We start from the raw sequence: 18,230 nt of genomic DNA on the forward strand, positions 1-18,230 counted from the left end.
ATCCAGATGTTGGGTGGTCAGATAGGTTTGTACTCACTCTGAACCCCCTCCTGCCCAGAACAACCTTAGAGCTTTTGAATATGAGTTGGTGTTTTACTCTGTAGTTTTCCATTTTGCTGTAGTTGATTGGTTTTAGTGAACTTCAAAATAGTATTATTTCTTTAAACAATGTTGCACCAGATGGCAGGTAGACCCTATTGGTCAGGAGGCTGAGATGAGACGATTGGATTGCTTAAGCCCACCCATTCTGAACTGTTACCAGAATACCTAGGCATAAAGCTTAACACTAGATCCAAAAAGGCACTCATGCCAAGAGAAAAGACATCTTAGATAGATAGATAGATGGATAGATAGATAGATAGATAGACAGACAGACAGACAGACAGACAGATGGACAGACAGATAATAGTGATGATGGTAGATGATAGATTGATGATAGATAATAGGTGGATAGATGCTAGATTGACAGGTGATAGGTGACAGATAAGTAGGTAGATGATAAATAAGTAGATAGATAGATAGATAGATAGATAGATAGATAGATAGATGACAGATAATAAATAGGTAGATGATGATAGAGAAAATGTGCCTTACCTGTAGCAGTAGAAAAGAGACATTTTCTAGAAAGGATAAAACAAAAGCCAGAAAATACACAGTCAAATGAGGCTCTGTATCCCCATTACATGGACTTGGAGAGGAGTGATGAGTAAATGGCAGAGGTGGAGAAATCTACAGTTGTGTAGATGAGGTAAAGAATGAAGGAAAAAATTAAGATTAAGTGTTGAAGAAAATTCTCCAAATTGACCATTGAGTCAAAGGTTGACCCTAGCTAGGGTCTTCCCTTTAGACCTGGTTAGTTTGCCCCAACTCTTACCAGGCCTGAGCCCTCTCTTCACTGGCACAAGACGGGGCTCTGTAGTGGAGAGCCTTCTGTCGGAGGGTGGGCTCTCTCTTTGCCAGTGGATGGGAGTGGGGAGGTCAATGTCATTCTTTTCCTTTTCTTCATGTGTTTAAGCTCAGCCTTCCTTCAAAACACATCTTTCCTTTCCTTTCCTTTTTTTTTTTTTTAAATAGGGAAAAAAAATCCATCGGCAGGCGGACCCTCACTGAGCAGCCTGTGGGTGAACCGCTACCACCCAAAGTGCAGCCCAGGAAAGGCAAAGCCGCACAGCCTGGTGCTTCTCCACCCAGTCACACCCGCCAGCTGTACAGGAGGCTCTAGGAGGCTCTTTTCATTGTCTTAAGGCTCTGTCTCCCTAGGTAGCCCTGGCTAGCCTCTAACTCATCATCCCCCTGCCTCCGGATCCTGAGAGTTTGTTTATGAATATGCATCACTATGCCCAACTACCTAAAGCTTTTGAGGACTTAGAGTCATCAAAACCAGATGTCAAAATAAACCCCTCAGCCCAAAAGTAGCTTCTTCCTCATGTTTTTATCAGAATGACAAATGACTTTAAAATGGAACAGCTTCACAGGCCTTTGTCCAGTTTCCTGGAATGTTGTAAGTCTCTCCTCCTCCCCCTTCTCCTCCTCCCCCTTCTCCTCCTCCCCCTTCTCCTCCCCTTCCCCTCCTCCCCTGACTCCTCCTCTTTCTCCTCCCCTGACTCCTCCCCTGACTCCTCCCCTGACTCCTCCCCTTCCTCCTCCCCTGACTCCTCCCCTGACTCCTCTTTTTTCTAAATATCTTTCATAATTCTCCTCATAGTATACCTAGTAATGTCCTAAATACTTCATTTCCTGAGGTTATTGACTAAATAGACCTTCGGGTTTTGAAAAATGAATGAACTGTCCATACCCTCAAACCACCTCCCTCTTTCTCTGGCTCCAGGTAGACACCCTGGAGGTGATTCGACATCCAGAAGAAACCACCAACATGAAGAGACAAACCATGGCTTCTTACTTCCGGGTACGAAGGCTACCTTTTCTGTGTTCTACCTGTTTCCAGAAGCCTAACCTTCCCATATGTCTTACTCAATGTACTATTGCTGTGAACAGACACCATGGCCATGGCAACTCATAAAGGAAAACATTTCATTGGAGCTTGCTTATAATTTAGTCCATTTTCATCAATGCAGAAAACATGGTGGCAAGGAGGCAGACATGGTGCTGGAAAATAGCTGTGAGTTCTATATCTGAAACAGCAGGCAGCAAGAAAAGAAGGACACTGGGCCTGGCTGAAGCATTTGAAATCCCAAAGCCCACCCTGTGTGACACACTTCCTCCAACAAGACCACACCTACTCCAAAAGGCCACACCTCCTAATCCCTGTCAGGTAGTGACACCCCCTAATGCCCAAGCATTCAAATAGGTGAGCCATGGGAAACAGTTGCATTCAAGCCACCACACCATGTGAGGTTCAGATGATGACAGAGTCCACAGAACTAGGGCCAGACAAAAATACCAGTTAAGAAAAAGATGGGTAACCAAATCTACATACCAAGTTCCAGGCCAGCCAGCCCTCCATAGTGAGTCCAGCCAGCCCTCCATAGTGAGTCCAGCCAGACCTCCACAGTGAGTCCTTCTTTCAGAAAACAGGGAGGAAAGATTAGGAGAAAGGAGGAGGCTGCAGATAAAGAATACCACACACACAGCCCATTTTGTTGACTGTGCTGGGAGTCTTGGAGCAGCTTCTTGGCTTAAAAGCGATGGGAAATACTTTCCCACCGAGCAATAGCAATTAATAAAGTTTAGGAAGTACTTTCAAGTTTGGACACTGAGAAAAGCACTGGCTTTATTTTCATGGGTTTGACCGACCCACTTGCCTGAGTCGCATTGCTCTCATTTCTGCCACCCCGATTTCTGTCTAGAGAAATGTTCCCATTGTGTAAGGACAGTACACAAGAAGTGTTCTATAAATACTTGTATGATAAAGAGAAGGCACATGGGCCATTCCACCAATTGGCACTAATCCTTATGAAACAGCATTTGGAGACCCCTCAGAGATGATGTGCCCTGGGAGAGAGAGTTTGGGTAGTTTCATGGTAGAGGTGCTGTTGTTAGGAGAAAGCTGGAGCTGATCTCATGGACGGAGAATGAGATGGCAAGACAGGGTTGGCATAGAAAAGTATTTGACGGTATGGTTTGAGCTAGGGGAGCTGGACCATGGGCTGAAAGACAAGGCCAGCTAAAGAGTTGGACTTGGGAATCTGCAGCAGAGATAGAAGAAGGTTTCTTAATAGAAAGCTATCAGAGTCCAGCAAAGATGGCGGAGTTTCATAGACAGAGTGAACTGGGCTCACAGTATGAGCGGTAGGGGCCTCAGACCTTGAAGTCCAGGACTCCACAAATGCTGCCATTTGTGCCTTACAGTGTCTCTGGCAAGCAGCTCTCAGCATGTCTCTTGGATATTTGTGATTTCCTTTCTTCCTTATCCTCCTCAGCCTAGTCTAGTCCTCTTTACCAACCATGTTCTTGTCCTCCTAGTATATGTTGGTGCATGTGTACACATGCATGTGTCCCTTCATGTGTGCATGTGTTTCCCCTTGAGACTTGGAGGCTCTATGATTGTGATGTCATCCTCAATATTCTCAGCATCCCTATCAGAGGACAAGTCTCTAGCTTATAGTTTTGAGAAGTATGACCATGCCAACCAGTTCGGTATCTTCAAAATACTGGTCTCCAAATGCTAGAGCAGTAAAACAAGATACTTTGGTCTGTTAGATAACTTCTGATCATTACGAGGAGTGGCTTCAGCAAATTGAAACTTGTTTTCTGTGTGGTTTATAACTGCCTCTGAGAACTCTAATAATGGACAACCCTGAGGGACACACCCCTGTCCCACAAGAACCCTTCTTGTTGTTCATGTGTTTCTTCTTCTCTGTAAGGGATGTAATAGTTGACCATCATAATCCTTTCCTCTAATAATCTTTCCCTATTCCTTTTCCTCTTTGTTTTCTCCTCCTCTCTTCTTCCTAGTCCTCCTCCTCTCTTCTTCCTAGTCCTCCTCCTAGTCCTCCTCCTCTTTACCCCTCCTCTTCCTCTTTTTCCTCCTCCTCCTCTTCCTTTCCTTTTCTCCCTCTCCCTCCCTCATCCTTATTACCAATGTTATCAGTATGATTTGTTGTGACCTTTCTGGTGGTTCTCAGGCGAATAAAGCAGTATGACCCCATGCTGGTTATTATAGTATGTCATCCCTTTGGATAGTAGAGGGGATTCCAGGATAACCTAGAACATGTTCATAAGGGGTTTCTGTCCTGTAGAGATACTACTTCAGCACCTGAATGTTTAAAGAGTGATTTCAACCTTGTGAAGTGAACTTACCTTGCCGCCCCCTGTTACTGCTTTCATGTTCTTTCTCAACAATCTCTAGTGCTTCAGAAGCCCCCTGCTGCTCAGCAGGCCCCTGGGACTGGTACCTTGTTTCTCACTTCATGCTTGTTCTCTCCCTGCTAGTATTCTCTGATGGATCTGCTCTCCAAAATGGTGGTTGGACAGCCCCATTTCGTTCGTTGCATTAAGCCTAATGACGACCGCAAGGCCCTGCAATTCTCCCAAGACAGAGTCTTGGCCCAGCTTCGCTCCACAGGGATCCTGGAGACTGTCAGCATCCGCAGGCAGGGCTACTCCCATCGCATCCTTTTCGAAGAGTTTGTAAGACGGTCAGTGTCTTTGGCTGTGCACATTGTACATAAGCTTCACCCTGTCTGTCCCTGTCCCTGGAAGACTGATTTTTCTCACAAGACCCCACCCAGAACTTCCCTCTAAACATGCAATTGCTATCAATATCGGCTGCCTGTTTAAATGTTACTGCAGACAGTTCAAGAATAGGCCGGGCTGACATCTGATCACATTTTTAAAAAATGTTCATAAATATTTTATATTATAAATTCTTCAGTCGCAAATTTTCTGGATATCCCACTGTGGAAACAGAAGCAAGCTGTGCTCTGGAGAACTTGAATGTGCCCTAGCACTCTTTCCACTCCGAGGGTCTGGTGCAGTATACTGTTACAGGAGGTAATCAGTACTCTCCCAGAGCCTACGGTGTTAGGAGAATCCAGGGCATGTTAGGTACTATCCTTAAAAGTGCGGTCTCATTTATCTATAGGACAGCAGTGAGCCAGCCTTACTCTTCTCTGCTTGAAAGGCGAAGATCTTAGGACACAGAAGTAATGTGACTTTTCCAAGATCCCATGTTAGAAATGGGACAGCCAGGATTTGAACCTCAGCAGGCTAGCTTCCCTCTTTACGTTTTTAATCTCCCCAATCCAATGCATTCAGCTTGTGTTTATTATGACACATAAATCGCAAAGGGGTGGGGGTTTCTAAACCCAGAATCTGCCTTATCTAAAGATGTTAGCTTGCTCTTCTGTCCACAGCTGGTTCAAGGCACCTTAGGTGCCACATAGTCACAGGTAGGACTTCCACTGAAGAAAAACTAACTAACTGCGATAACAACAGAACTCACCTTTGAGAAACACAAAGGATGCACAGAGTGAAGTAAGAGAATCTTCTAAAATCTGTCTCACCTGAATTGTCCTTTTACTCCCATTCTGATATATAGCAGAATATATATACATTATATAAATATGGAAGTAAAATATATATAGAAAAATAACCTTGAATATATAATATTATATCTATATATCCCAAACATATATAATTAATATATGCTATATATAATATGTGTTATACATATATATATATCCTGAATATTATATGTGTGTGTGTGTGTGTGTGTGTGTGTGTGTGTGTGTGTGTGTATGGTAGGTTGCTTCATCGAATTTTCCAAACTCTGCTAAGTTCCATGAAAAGGTTAAGGGGAAAAAATGCTTGCAGTAGAACTTCTAAACTTAAAACAAGATAGAAAAAATATTTTAACTGTATCTCTTGGCCTTTTTCTTCTTCAATCCTAACTTTGGAGCTGTATGAGAGGGAGCAAAGGTAATTTTAGCTCACGAGTGTAACTATAATTAGGCACAAAACGTTGAATACATAAAAACATTTAAGAAAACAGGTCAAATGCTAAGCAGACTGGCACCTCTTTGTTCACGATCAGAAAGCCAACAAGAGTTTCAAAATGTCAGAAAATCTGAGGGTATCAAAGATTTCCGAGCCAGCGAGTTAATTGGTATTTGGAGCCTTTTGAACAACTAAACAAGGAAATGGATGAGCCAGCAGCATCCCCTGATGTCAGTCAGCAAATAGGCGCTCCTTATCTTCCCACTCAGGAATGCTATTTTGTCAACTCTTAGCAGGAAATGGGCAGACAAAACAATCAAAGGCAGGGAGCAGAGGCAAGAGGTTTATCAAACAGAGGTAAATAAAAGGTAATGTTTCCTTAATGTTGCTCTCCAGCTCTTCCTGTTTTCTGATCTTCAAGTCTGAACCCTGAAAGGTCCTGTTTCTTCTGATTACGGTGTGTGTCCTTCATCCGTAATCCCTCCTCCCCGCCATCACTCAAATCTGTAGACTCAGCCAAGCCTTTTTCCCCTCTGTGTCCTTTTTGAATTTTCTGGCACAGTGCCTTGGGAGAGCTTCATCTTCTCCTCCAGTCAAGGGCCTTTGAGGAGCTCATCGATGGAGCTGAGTGAGTTGAGCATCTTTATCTGTTCTCGGGTAGACACTGAGGGGCCACGTGGCAGTGCTGCGTGGGTACTGAGACTCCCTGGAAGCCAGGCAGTTGAGGGCATCACAGAACACCGAGGTGCAGCTTCATGTTTCCTGGTCAGGAGGCTCTGGAGCAAGTTGCCTAAGAAGGCCTGCCCTGGGTGGACACATTGGCCTGCGTGTGTTGAGCGTGTGCCAGCAAATACCTATTTACTCTAGAAACTTGAGCGATCTAATAAAGAGACCCGAGTTCAAGCCTCCCTTTAGGCATACTTGGCAGGTAACCAAACACAGTAAAAGATGTTCTCATCTGCCTGGCAACAGGCTACGCAGGATCCCACACAAGCTTGCTCCCAGTCACATCTGGGCAGGAGACCTGAACGCACGCGTGCACACACCCACGCACGCATGCACCCTCGCACGCACGCACGCGCGCGCGCGCATACCCACAGAGCGCAAGGAAACTTGCTTTCTATCTTTCCATAGGGCTGAGGTTAATTCCCAGCACCTAAATAGTGGAGCACAACCATCTATAACTCCAGTCCCAGAGGATCGGGCACCCTCCTCCAACCTGCACGAGCACCAGGCAAGCCTGTGATGCACAGACATCCATGCAAGCAAAACACCCATCCATAAAAAGTAACAACACTCATAGCTGTAAGAAGAACCTGCTAACCAACTGACACATTCCCATAAGGAATATTCTGAAGATTCCAGCTTTTTTCTCTGTGTCTTCATCAATGCTTACTGTGGTTGATCTTTTCACTTTAGCCATTCTACTGAGTGGGAAGTGGTCTCCCCTAGTAATTTCACTTGCGTTTCTACAGTGTCCCGTGATACAAAGCGTCTCGTGATACAAAGCGTCTCTCCGTGTGCTTATTGGCTATTTGTGATAAGTTACTCTCTGCTGGTGAAATGACTCAATTCAAGCCAGATTATAAAGGCAGGTTTGTTGGGAAGCCGCTCTTGGGTGGGTGGGTTTACTGGTCCTAAGGAGGGAGGCCAGGGAAGCTGCCATGGGGTGGGAGACAGAGGGAAGGGGGTAGAAGCTGGAATGTTGGCCAGGTTTGGGAAGAACAGCAGGCTTCTGTTCAAGCCCTGCAGGACTATCTGGGGCTAGGGTCAAAGACCCAGTTGAAGCAGCTTGTGAGACTATGGGGGAGCATCTGTAGGTAGACACTTCAGAGCTCTTCTGGTTGCAGGAAACACCTGAACGTGGCAGGATGGTGGAACAGGAATGTATGCTGGGTGGACATTTGGGACTTTGAGGCCCACGACCTTCGTAGTTAGATGGGGGGTGGAAGGGAGTTCCAGAACCAGGGAAAGTCAGGTAGAGAGGGGAACAGGCTGTTGATTGACTGTACTTATCTGGAGGCCATTTGACCTGTGAGAGGTGGATTCGAGTCGATGCCCTAAAACTTATAAGAATTGTTTTAAGTTTACAAAAAGAGATAAATTTTAGATATGTTAGTATTACCACTGTTAAATGTTAAAGCTTGGAACTTTGAGGTCTCAATACAACAGGAGCACAGTGAGTGGAAGAAATCAGAAACATTTCTCACTTCTTTTAGATACCTTAAAATCACCTTTCTATCACCATTTAAGTTTTTCACATACTCCAACCTTCATAGCTGCATTTACCAACTTAAAACAATTTCCTAGACCCTCAAACAAGTCCACAACCCCCCTGAGAAGGATAAATTATTATCTAAATGTCTATATATCAATTAAAATGACAGAGACTAGTCCAAAGTCCACTCCTTAGTTGTCCCAGGTTCCTGTTGTCTCCACAGCTGCGTTGGGGACACAGGTCCCAGGGTAGGATCAGTCTTTGCTGACTGGCCCAGCAAATCTGATAGCCCTTCCTATGGAGGAGGAACTTGGAAGACTAACCTTCCGGCATGTTCAGTGTCCTGTTTGTCTACAGTTTGGGCAAGTCTTGGCAGCGGGCAAGTCTTGTTCAGTGGTTAGCATACCATAGTCTAGAGGAAGTCCTTTGTTGTTGTGCCCATATCTTTTTGGGACCTTGGTGAAGTCACTGCTAGGATTTGGGAGTCTCTGTCTGCCATGAGAAGTTTAAGCATCTTAAATGCCACATTAAGCAGGTCTCTGAAAGGCCTGGGGACCATTTATCTATCTAAAGTTTATTGGAATAGACAAACTTTTCAAAGAGTTTCTAATAACTCTTTGAAGGTGTAACCTTGAAAACATATTCAGTGGGTAATAAAGTCTAGTCTTGTTAGATCTGAGCCTCAAAAAATCAGGATTTTTTTTTAATTGAAGATCTTCTAGTGTTAAAATAAAAATTTTAACCATAGATGCAGTTCATAGAGAAACTGGCAACTTTGCTGAACTGACTGTATGGCATCATTATAGACAATTGTAATTTTATGTATAGTTTAGTTTGTCCAAACAGCTAAAGCTTAAAAAGACAGAGAAGTTAGATTTGGATGTCAGCAAGTTACTGAATGACTTTGGCTCCCTTTAGTTAAGGTGGCAGTGAAGCTAAGAGTTTCTCATAACAGAGATGGCTGGTAGTCGTGTGGCTGCCCTTAATCAGCCTGGCAGTGAATCTTATTTATCCCATAGTCAAGGTGGCAGCCACTGGGGTACAGCTAAGCAGCCATGGCAGGTAATTTAAACTGAGCAGGCTGTGCCCTCACCACCACTGTTGCCAGCACCATCACCAACCACCAAGACCTCGCATGGATGAGAAGGAGGGGGCGGGGACAGGGCTAGGCAGTTCCTGAATCTCTTATGTGGACATGCTCATCTGCTGAAGTTGTGTTTCAGTGAAGGAGGGGAGGGGCAAGAGCATGGTTCCCCAAAAATTTGCACATAGAGATTTCAGACCAATTTGGATAAATTTTTCACTTTCAGGTCCAGTGGAACTGATTCTCCCAGGCTTTGCTGGAATCCAAAGGCTGAATTATGCAGCATTCTGCAAAAAAAAAGTCTGGGGAGGGGAAGCCTCAGACCACATGTCTTTGAGCCCAAGGCTCTACCCCCAACTGCTCCCCATACCTCCCTCTCATCCATGCCCTCCGACATATACAATTAACATATGGGTGATGTAAGATATGTGATTAACAAATATTTTCTTTCGTTCTCTAATTTATCCTCCTCTTCTTTCTAATTTCTTCTCCCCTTCTTTTGCCTCCTGCTCCTCCTATTTCTTTTTGAGACAGGGTTTTACCATGAAGCTTTGGCTGGCCTGGAACTTGCTATCTAGACCATCTTGAACTCACAGAGATCTCACCTGCCTCTGTCCAAGCAGTGGTGTTAAAGGCATCTGCCACTATACCCAATGTCTTCTCACTTTCTTTCTTTTTTTTAATATTTATTTATTTATTTATTTATTTATTTATTTATTTATTTATTTATTATAAGTACACTGTAGCTGTCTTCAGACGCACCAGAAGAGGGAAGGGCATCAGATCTCATTACAGATGGTTATGAGCCACCATGTGGTTGCTGGGATTTGAACTCAGGACCTTTGGAAGAGCAGTCAGCGGTCTTAACCACCGAGCCATCTCTCCAGCACGTCTTCTCACTTTCTTGATAGGTTCCTCTGGCCCATATTATTTTTGATTTGGATGAAGACCTGCGTTTTCTTTTGTTGTTTTGTGTGTCAGTGTCCCAGTTAAACAACCACATAATCCAAGGTCACAGAGATTTCTTCCTGTTTCTTTTTCTTAATTGTTATATAATTTGAGCTCTCCTATTTCATACCTGTGATGATCCACCTTATAGTACTGTGGTGTGTGTGTGTGTGTGTGTGTGTGTGTGTGTGTGTGTGTGTGTGTGTATGTGTATGTGTGTGTATATGTGTGTGTATGTGTGTGTATGTGTATATGTGAGGTAGGGGTCTTGAGTCATTGTTTCGGGTGTGGCCATTGGCTTCCATTCTTCCCCTGATTTATCTTTACATTTTGTTAAGTATGATTGGACCATACATGTTAGGATTTTTTGGGATCCTGAATTCAGTTTCATTTCAGAGGCCTTTTTGAATGAATTCGATTTCTTTATTATTTCTTTATTTATTGAACTCCTGTCTGTCCTTCTACCACAGCATCCTGAATGGACTTTTGCCCATTTCACTCTCTGAGGTGCCAGCATGGGGTTTATCTAAAATTCCCATGGAAGCATTTTGCCTCCTCCACTAACAGGACCATCCAGGCACCACTGGGGAAGTTTGGGCCCCACTGCTTGGTGAATGGGGTGGGGGTCTTCCTGCTTTGCTACTCTGCTTTTCCAGCTACCTCTTCTATCCTTCACCTCTCAGACCAAGCCCCAGTCCAAACCAAAGGAGTCAGGAGTCCTCAAAACACTAACACACTCTTCTTTGGTTCCATTCTTTGGTGCCTTTGTTCACTTCGCTGAGCCCTCAGTCACTTGGGCAAGCCTATTCTTTAGGACCTTGAGCCACGCTCTCTTCTCTGCGGTACTCCATGTAACCCAGACCGGGTTAGAAGTCCCCTAGGCATGCTTTATTGAAAGTCCTTGATACACGGGTCACCTGTCTCTCCTTTCAACCCTAACCGCCTGCAAGGCACGGCCAGCACTGTACCATACCGTATCGAGGCTCAGGTTAGCTGCTTTAGAAATATCTGTGAAGTCTGAAAAATAAAAATCTCACCTTGCCTTCCTTTTGCTCTGTAACAGAGAGAGGTTTTAGTTTTAGTTTTGGTTTCCAGACAAGGTTTCTCTGTATATCCCTGGCTGTCCCACACTCTGTTGAGCAGGCTGGCCTCAAACTCAGAGACCTGCCTGCCTCTGCCTCCCAAGTGCTGGGATTAAAGGCATATAGCATCAAAAGCCTGGCTCAAAGAGAGTTATTTTGTTTTGTTTTGAATTTATTTTTACAGTTGATTTCATTCCCTTCTCAGTCCACCCCTAGACAGTTCCACATCCCATACCTCCCCACCCCTTGTGTCTCCACAAGGATGTCCACACCCCACCCACCTCACCAGATCTCTAAACTTTCTGGGGCCTCCAGTCTCTTGAGGGTTAGGTGCATCTTCTCTGACTGAACCCAAACCTGGGGAGTCCTCTGCTGTATATGTGCTGAGGTTTTTATGGGAACTCAAATAGAACAAGCTCTACAAGGCACAGGAGACTGCTGTGGCTTCCGCTGTAGCCTCTTCTCTTGTCTTCCTGCCTGTCATCTCACTTGCAGATAAGAGGAGCCGCTTGGAGCTTCCTGCAGAGAATGAATACATCTTATGGAAAGCAGTGCTAGCAGGCAGGCTTCCTGCTCCTCTGACGTGAGTCATGGATCTCTCAGTAATAAGTGGCCCAAATGCCAATGAGCTGTAAAAAGTAAAAGAGATTAATAGATTGGCTTATGAAATCCAGCACAGCGTCAGACGCAGGGCATCGAGCAGTCATACCAAGCCACCGGCCTAGCCCTTTGATTGGCTTTGTCTCTGAGAATTACTTCTTATACAGTAAACAGACTGTAACAGTAAGGATCACATACATACCCTTGGACCAGTCTCTAAGACAAGGAAGAACTGTGGGGTCGAGTGCCTGGATGAGGCCAACCCCACTTGAACCGTAGTGTTAGGGACTCCACTGAAGGAAAGACGGGAAACCATAGGCTAAAAGACCAAGTGTGTATTACTCTTTATTTTGACAGTGCTGTACCCCTAACCACACGGAAAGTTTATCCTCATCTATTTACATCTTGGGCCCTCTAAAACGTTTTTCAAGGACAAACTTTTTGTTGACAACCCAGGATGTTAACTTGGAAAATGAATCATATACTGGGGCTGGAGAGATGGCTCAGCAGTTAATAGCATGCCAAAGATATTACCCCACCAAGGGCCTCCAATGAATTCAAAGGACAATAGGTGGCCACCAATGAATTCAAAAAGTAATAGGCGCCACCAATGAGAAATAACCAACTCATGCTGTAACCTAAAGCCTATACCCTGAAACAGTATAAAGGGTGTGGACCTTTGTTCTTCAGGGTCGCCTCTGTCCCGAGTACAGGGTCACCCCAGTGTACTGGATCATTAAACCTCTTGCTTATTGCATCGATTTCCATCTCCGTGTTTTCGTGAGTGGGACCTTCTGGACATAGGGGTGATCGGATCCTACAATCTCAGACAGTTTCTGTGAGCTCACACAGAGGGTGTAAAGCTGGACTCTATAGTTATAAATTGGTTGTTTCTAATGTTTTTCCTGCTCACGTGCTCATGATCTATCTCTTCTCATGGTGACCTCCGCTCCACCCCCACCCATGCCCTTCCCTCTTTCCTCGATCTTTCTACCTCCCTGTATTCCCCCACTCCATCTTCAAGCCCCACCTTTCTTCCTCTATTGTCCAATCACAGACTCTAGCCTTTAATTGACCAGTTAAATCAGAGAGGAGCAAGCTTTACATAGCATCATTTGGTGTACGTGAGGATCTGCTTATCTGGGGCAACCAGTTCTTGAGTCAGTATTCAGCATTAAAATACAAGCAGTATCAGGGCATCCTATTACATGTGGGCCCCAGCTGATTGCCCTGGTTTAGAAGGTCTAGGAGGCACATCCTTGCTTGAGGAAGTATGGCACCAGGGTGGAATTTGAAAGCTTTAAACCCCACCCACACATCAATTTGTTTTATCTGCTTTGTGCTTGCAGTAAAGGCTATGAACTCTCGGCTGTCTGTTCCTGCCTATGGCTGCTGCTTGCTGCCATGCTTCCTACCATGACAGACTCTTCTGGAACCATAAAGCCAAATGAACTCTTTCTTTCTTAAGTTGCTTTGATCAGAGTGTTTTTATCATAGGATAGAAAGGTGACTAATACAAGCACCCAATTAGAAATATAAATGAAGAAAATTAAGAAGAAAAAATTTAAAAGAAAGCAATTCAGTGTGAATTATTGACCTAGGACATCCCCGTTTTGAAGCAGTCCAACTGAAGAAAACCTCTTTTGTCTTGCTCTTTCTTTTTCCCTCTTTTATTTTCCTTAGTTACTTTCTTTCTTTCTTTCTTTCTTTCTTTCCTTCCTTCCTTCCTTCCTTCCTTCTTTCTTTCTTTCTTTCTTTCTTTCTTTCTTTCTTTCTTTATTTATTTATTTATTTATTTCTGTCTTTTCCTTTCATGATGTGAGTCTTAGGAAACAAACTTAGATTGCCAAGTGTGGCAGCCATTACTATTACCTGTTGAGTCACCAGGCCAGCCCCTGCCTGCTCCATTCTGAGGAGGTCTGCTAGCCTGTGATGTCTAGATGACTTGAGATCTAACTAATGGGAGCAATATACTGCATGTTTTCTTTTGCAATCATCTCGCCAAGTGCTTTGATATTTCTCCCTTCCTTTTCTATACCTTCCCTTTGTGATTAAAATAAAAGTAATGAAGAGATACAAGCCTGTTGAGTTTCCTGATGATGTCATAGCAAATGTGCAAGTGAGAAGAAACACAAGGGTAACTGTGGACTAGTGGGCTAGTCACTGAATTTTTATATTCATCAAGGGTCTGAGAAGCTAGACATGGGCTGCAACCATCCTGTTGTTACTCTGAGTATTTTTACTTTTTTTCTTTACCCTCCTACACACCCCTTGGGAGCTTCCTTTGCACCTGAGTTTGCAGTTCTGATCCTCTTGCCTTCCTATTCTCTGCCAATCAAAGTAAATCTGTTACTTTCTAATTCAGCCACATCCAAGTTCTCAGGACAGAAGCAGAATGTTACTAGATTCTTGCCCCCCACTTCCCAAGTGCTGGTATTATACGTATATTCCACCATGCCCAGGCAAAGTTTAGATTTCTGTTACACATTAATATATGAATAAGCAGGAATTATTTCTGATTCTTGGTGTCACTCTGGTTTTCTTCTTTCACTTGAACTTATAAAGTGTCAGCAATGGAATCAAAAACGTTAACACATACCCAGTGTTAGCCAAATGGTGTCATGTGATAGTTAATGTCAACCCTCAGCCTGACACACTAGGTGGGCCTTGTGGAGTGTCTGTGAAGGATTTTCTTAATTACATTAATGAATGTGGGATGACCTACCCACTGTGGGCAATATCATTTGCCTGGAAAGGATATCAGGACCAAGTAAAAACAGCGAAGATGAGTCATGCACTAGCAAATACACATCTGACCTCTGGTCTTGACTATGACTGACTCTCATGTTTCAGTCACTTTGACATCAGAGCCGTAATGGACTCTAACCTGGAACTTGTGAGCTAAAATAAACCCTTTAGCCCTTTTGTTGATTCTGCCAGGACATTTCTATCAGCAACAGGAAAGGGAACTGAGACACACAATAAGTAATAGGACATCAGAGAAATACATAATCTCAGGCCTTCAGCACAACTTCTTATCCCAAGGCCCACATTTAGAACCATTTCTAAGGATGTGATAGATATAATCATTTCTCTTGTTTGGTAGCAGATGGTGGCCAGCTGCTCACTCTCTTTACCGATGGCTGAACACAAAGGGAGGAAAAAATAAGTGGCTTATGGTAAATATAAGAACTTAATAAACGAAATCTGAAATTTTAGACACACAAAGGGAAGTGGGCAACTGGGGGGTAATTATCAAATTATCCAAGCCAGAATTGCTGTGCTATCTCTGTTATCTACATGAAAGAAAATTATTTAAGTGGATTGGATTATTCAGATAATTATCCAATGTTTTGGGGTCTCTGATGAGACCGTCGGGATGGTCATGGATAGAGACAGAGAATCCACAAAGAGGCATAGGAATACGCCTCCTCGCTCATGATCAGAACGCTGCTACTTGAAGGTAAATGATTTTTGATGCAACTGGTAGACTTATGATCTTTTGACTTAGGATGGGTCTATTACAGGATTAGACCAAATAACAAGCTTTACCTAATGCTTTAATTTATTTTTAATTACAAAAATGTGTGGCTCATTTACTCTAAAATTATTAAGTATTTTACATATAAAACTGAATTCCTTTTCCCACATGCCTGATCTCATTTCCCAGCATCTGCTCACGCCCTGCCTCTTTCTAAAGGAGCTGCAGTAATGCTCTTGGTAGTTTCTGCAGCCTGCCTTTCTATTCAATACTGTATTTTATAGAGCCACAAGTCCTTCCCCACTTCCTATTGAGCTCTGTGCTTCTTATTTAGCCATTTCTCTACTGTTGATATTGAAATTATTTCTATTAGCCAGCAATGTTCAACCAACAGTTGGGAAAGTTTCTACGAGGTGATTTCTGAGGGATTGACTTTTGCAGGGGGAAAGTGGTAATTTCCCTTAGAAAAGCCCTCATAAGTTCTTTGGGTTTAACAAAGAGATTTGTGGGATTTCCCCTCTTTTCCTTTGGAGACACTGTCACTGGGTTGGGGAGGGTAGTCACTTTGTTTTAGAATTCTGTTTCTTTCCAGGATTCTCCAGCCTTCTCACTAAACATGGTTCCTTGGAGAGCTCTTTGAAAGTATATATTCTTAAGACCAGGCATAGATACTTCTGTGAGTTTGAGGCCAGCTTGGTCTACAGAGCTGGTTCTAGGACAGCCAGGGCCACACAGAGAAACTCCATCTCAAAACAAAATAAAACAAAACAAGAAAAGAAAAGAAGGAAGAATGGGAGAGAGAGAGAGAGAGAGAGAGAGAGAGAGAGAGAATACAGATTCCTGAGCCCTGCTTCCAGAGTTTCTGATTCATCCAGTAGAGTGTGTTTTAGAGAGAAAAGGGGGCACATTTGCATTTTAACAAGTTTTCTAGGTGCTGAGAGGTACCCCGTAGGTGGCTGTTAAGAATGAATGCCCTGTGACAGAGAATGTGGCTGAGCTACTAAGAGCTCAAACATAGTTTCTAAGGAAATCTTCACACATCCAAATATTTCAACAATAGTTCTGGATTTTTGATAATAACAGTATTAGGTCATGGGAAACATGCTTTTTTTTTAAAGATTGATTTATTTATTTTATTTATATGAGTACATTGTCACTGTCTTCAGACACTCCAGAAGAGGGCATCAGATCTCATTACAGATGGTTGTGAGCCCCCATGTGGTTGCTGGGAATTGAACTCAGGACCTCTGGAAGAGCAGTCGGTGCTCTTAACCACTGAGCCATCTCTCCAGCCCCCAGAAACATGCTTTTAAGAGTACATGAACAATTCTTTAGGACAAGGGAGAAGTCAACATACCATCTTTGTTAGACCCTTTGTTTTGGCCACTCAAAGGGTCATTCTGTTCCAACCTGTGAGTTGTAGGTGGAACACCCTTTCACAGGGGTCACCTAAGACCACCCTGCATACTAGATACTTACATAACAATTCATAATACTAGCAAAATTAAAGTTATGAAATAGCAACGAAAATAATTTTATTGTTGGGGGTCACCAAAGCTATATTAAAGGAACTGTATTAAAGAGTCACAGCAGATCCTCAACTTTGTCAGTTAGTTTCTAGTGAACAGTTCCAGGGTGTAAGCATTTACCTCCTGACCCCCAAGGCATCCCACCTTTGATCACCACCACATCCTGTGAACTCTGGCTGAAATCTCCATCCACATTTTAAGTATCTTCTTCAGTCCCATCCTCTAGGCATCATTGAACAAATCATCTCTACTTGAGGGAGTCAATCGTGTTTCCCTAAGTCTGTGATTTCAGAGTTGAGTTCAATCACCAGAGATATTTACTAAAACGCAGATCCCTGAGGTCAACCCTAGAGATTTCCATTGTGTCAGAAGGATCCCCAGTAGATCTTGGAAGCCTGCATCTTTTTGAAAAACCTCCAGGTGATGCCGATCTAGGTGGTCTGCGCACCACCCCTCGAGAGACCTTGCCTTTTGTTTCTAAGCTCAATGTCTCCAGCTCCTTCACCATCTGCTATCATGATATGATCGGAATCAAATCACTCTCCCGATCGCTTAATGCTGCTTGCCAAAATATCCCTAAGTATACTGAGATTCCCCCTCCCACATACACATACACACACTTTGACTTGTTATTCTTCATAGCATATATCCCTACCCAAATTGACGTCCTTCAGGAGGCGGGGTAAGTTATCTACTTTGCTTACTCATGCCAGTTAGCACCTCTACCAGTTGGGTCCTACATGAATTAATCAGCTTTTTCATTGCTGTAACAAAATACCCAAGGCAGGAAGCTTATAAAGAGAAGAAGTTGATTTACATCATAATGTTAAATGTTCAAGTATATGACACTAGCAAGAGATCAGCTCTGGAGTGAGTTGCTCACTGGAGCCATGACAACAGCAGGGATAGCCCACATCTTGAACCAGGAAACCAGAGGTGCAGGCCCCAGACTCAGGATTTTTGTAATCATCTATTCCAGGAGGCCTCTGATGATCTAACCATTTTCCAGTGGTCCTCACCTCTTAAAACTTTTACCACCTCTAAAACCCACAACTTTAAAGACTGACCCTCAACTACAAGAGCCTGTAGGAAAGAGCTGGACTACCGCATGCACGGAATCTTATTTATGAATAAGCAAAGGAGATGAGAAAATAACACACTATAGGAAATAATTCATGGAGACAATGTGGGTAAACAAATTCTAAAATGACCCGCTGAATCCCCACATGGTGAACTTTGACCTCCACAGATATGCCACAGTTACCCACAAACACACATATACACAAACAACAACAATAATAAAATACTAATATAAAGACATTCTTTTAAGAAAGAAATGCAAAGTAGAAGCCCACTTCAATAGTGAGCTCTCACATCCTGGGCTCTGTAT

The 18,230-nt window shown here is 43.4% G+C and overlaps 1 protein-coding gene across 1 annotated transcript in view; it reads left to right on the forward strand.

The window, feature by feature from the left end:
• Myo3b (myosin IIIB) overlaps nt 1-18,230 on the forward strand; it is a 408,256-nt gene that overhangs the window by 253,987 nt on the left and 136,039 nt on the right. Inside the window, exons 25-26 of the mRNA NM_001393777.1 lie at nt 1,829-1,906; nt 4,393-4,598. Coding sequence (NP_001380706.1) covers nt 1,829-1,906; nt 4,393-4,598 — 284 coding nt within the window. The remainder of the gene's footprint in view (nt 1-1,828; nt 1,907-4,392; nt 4,599-18,230) is intronic.

Source organism: Rattus norvegicus, chromosome 3 (assembly GCF_036323735.1).
Source record: "Rattus norvegicus strain BN/NHsdMcwi chromosome 3, GRCr8, whole genome shotgun sequence".
Classification (NCBI taxonomy): Eukaryota; Metazoa; Chordata; class Mammalia; order Rodentia; family Muridae; genus Rattus; species Rattus norvegicus.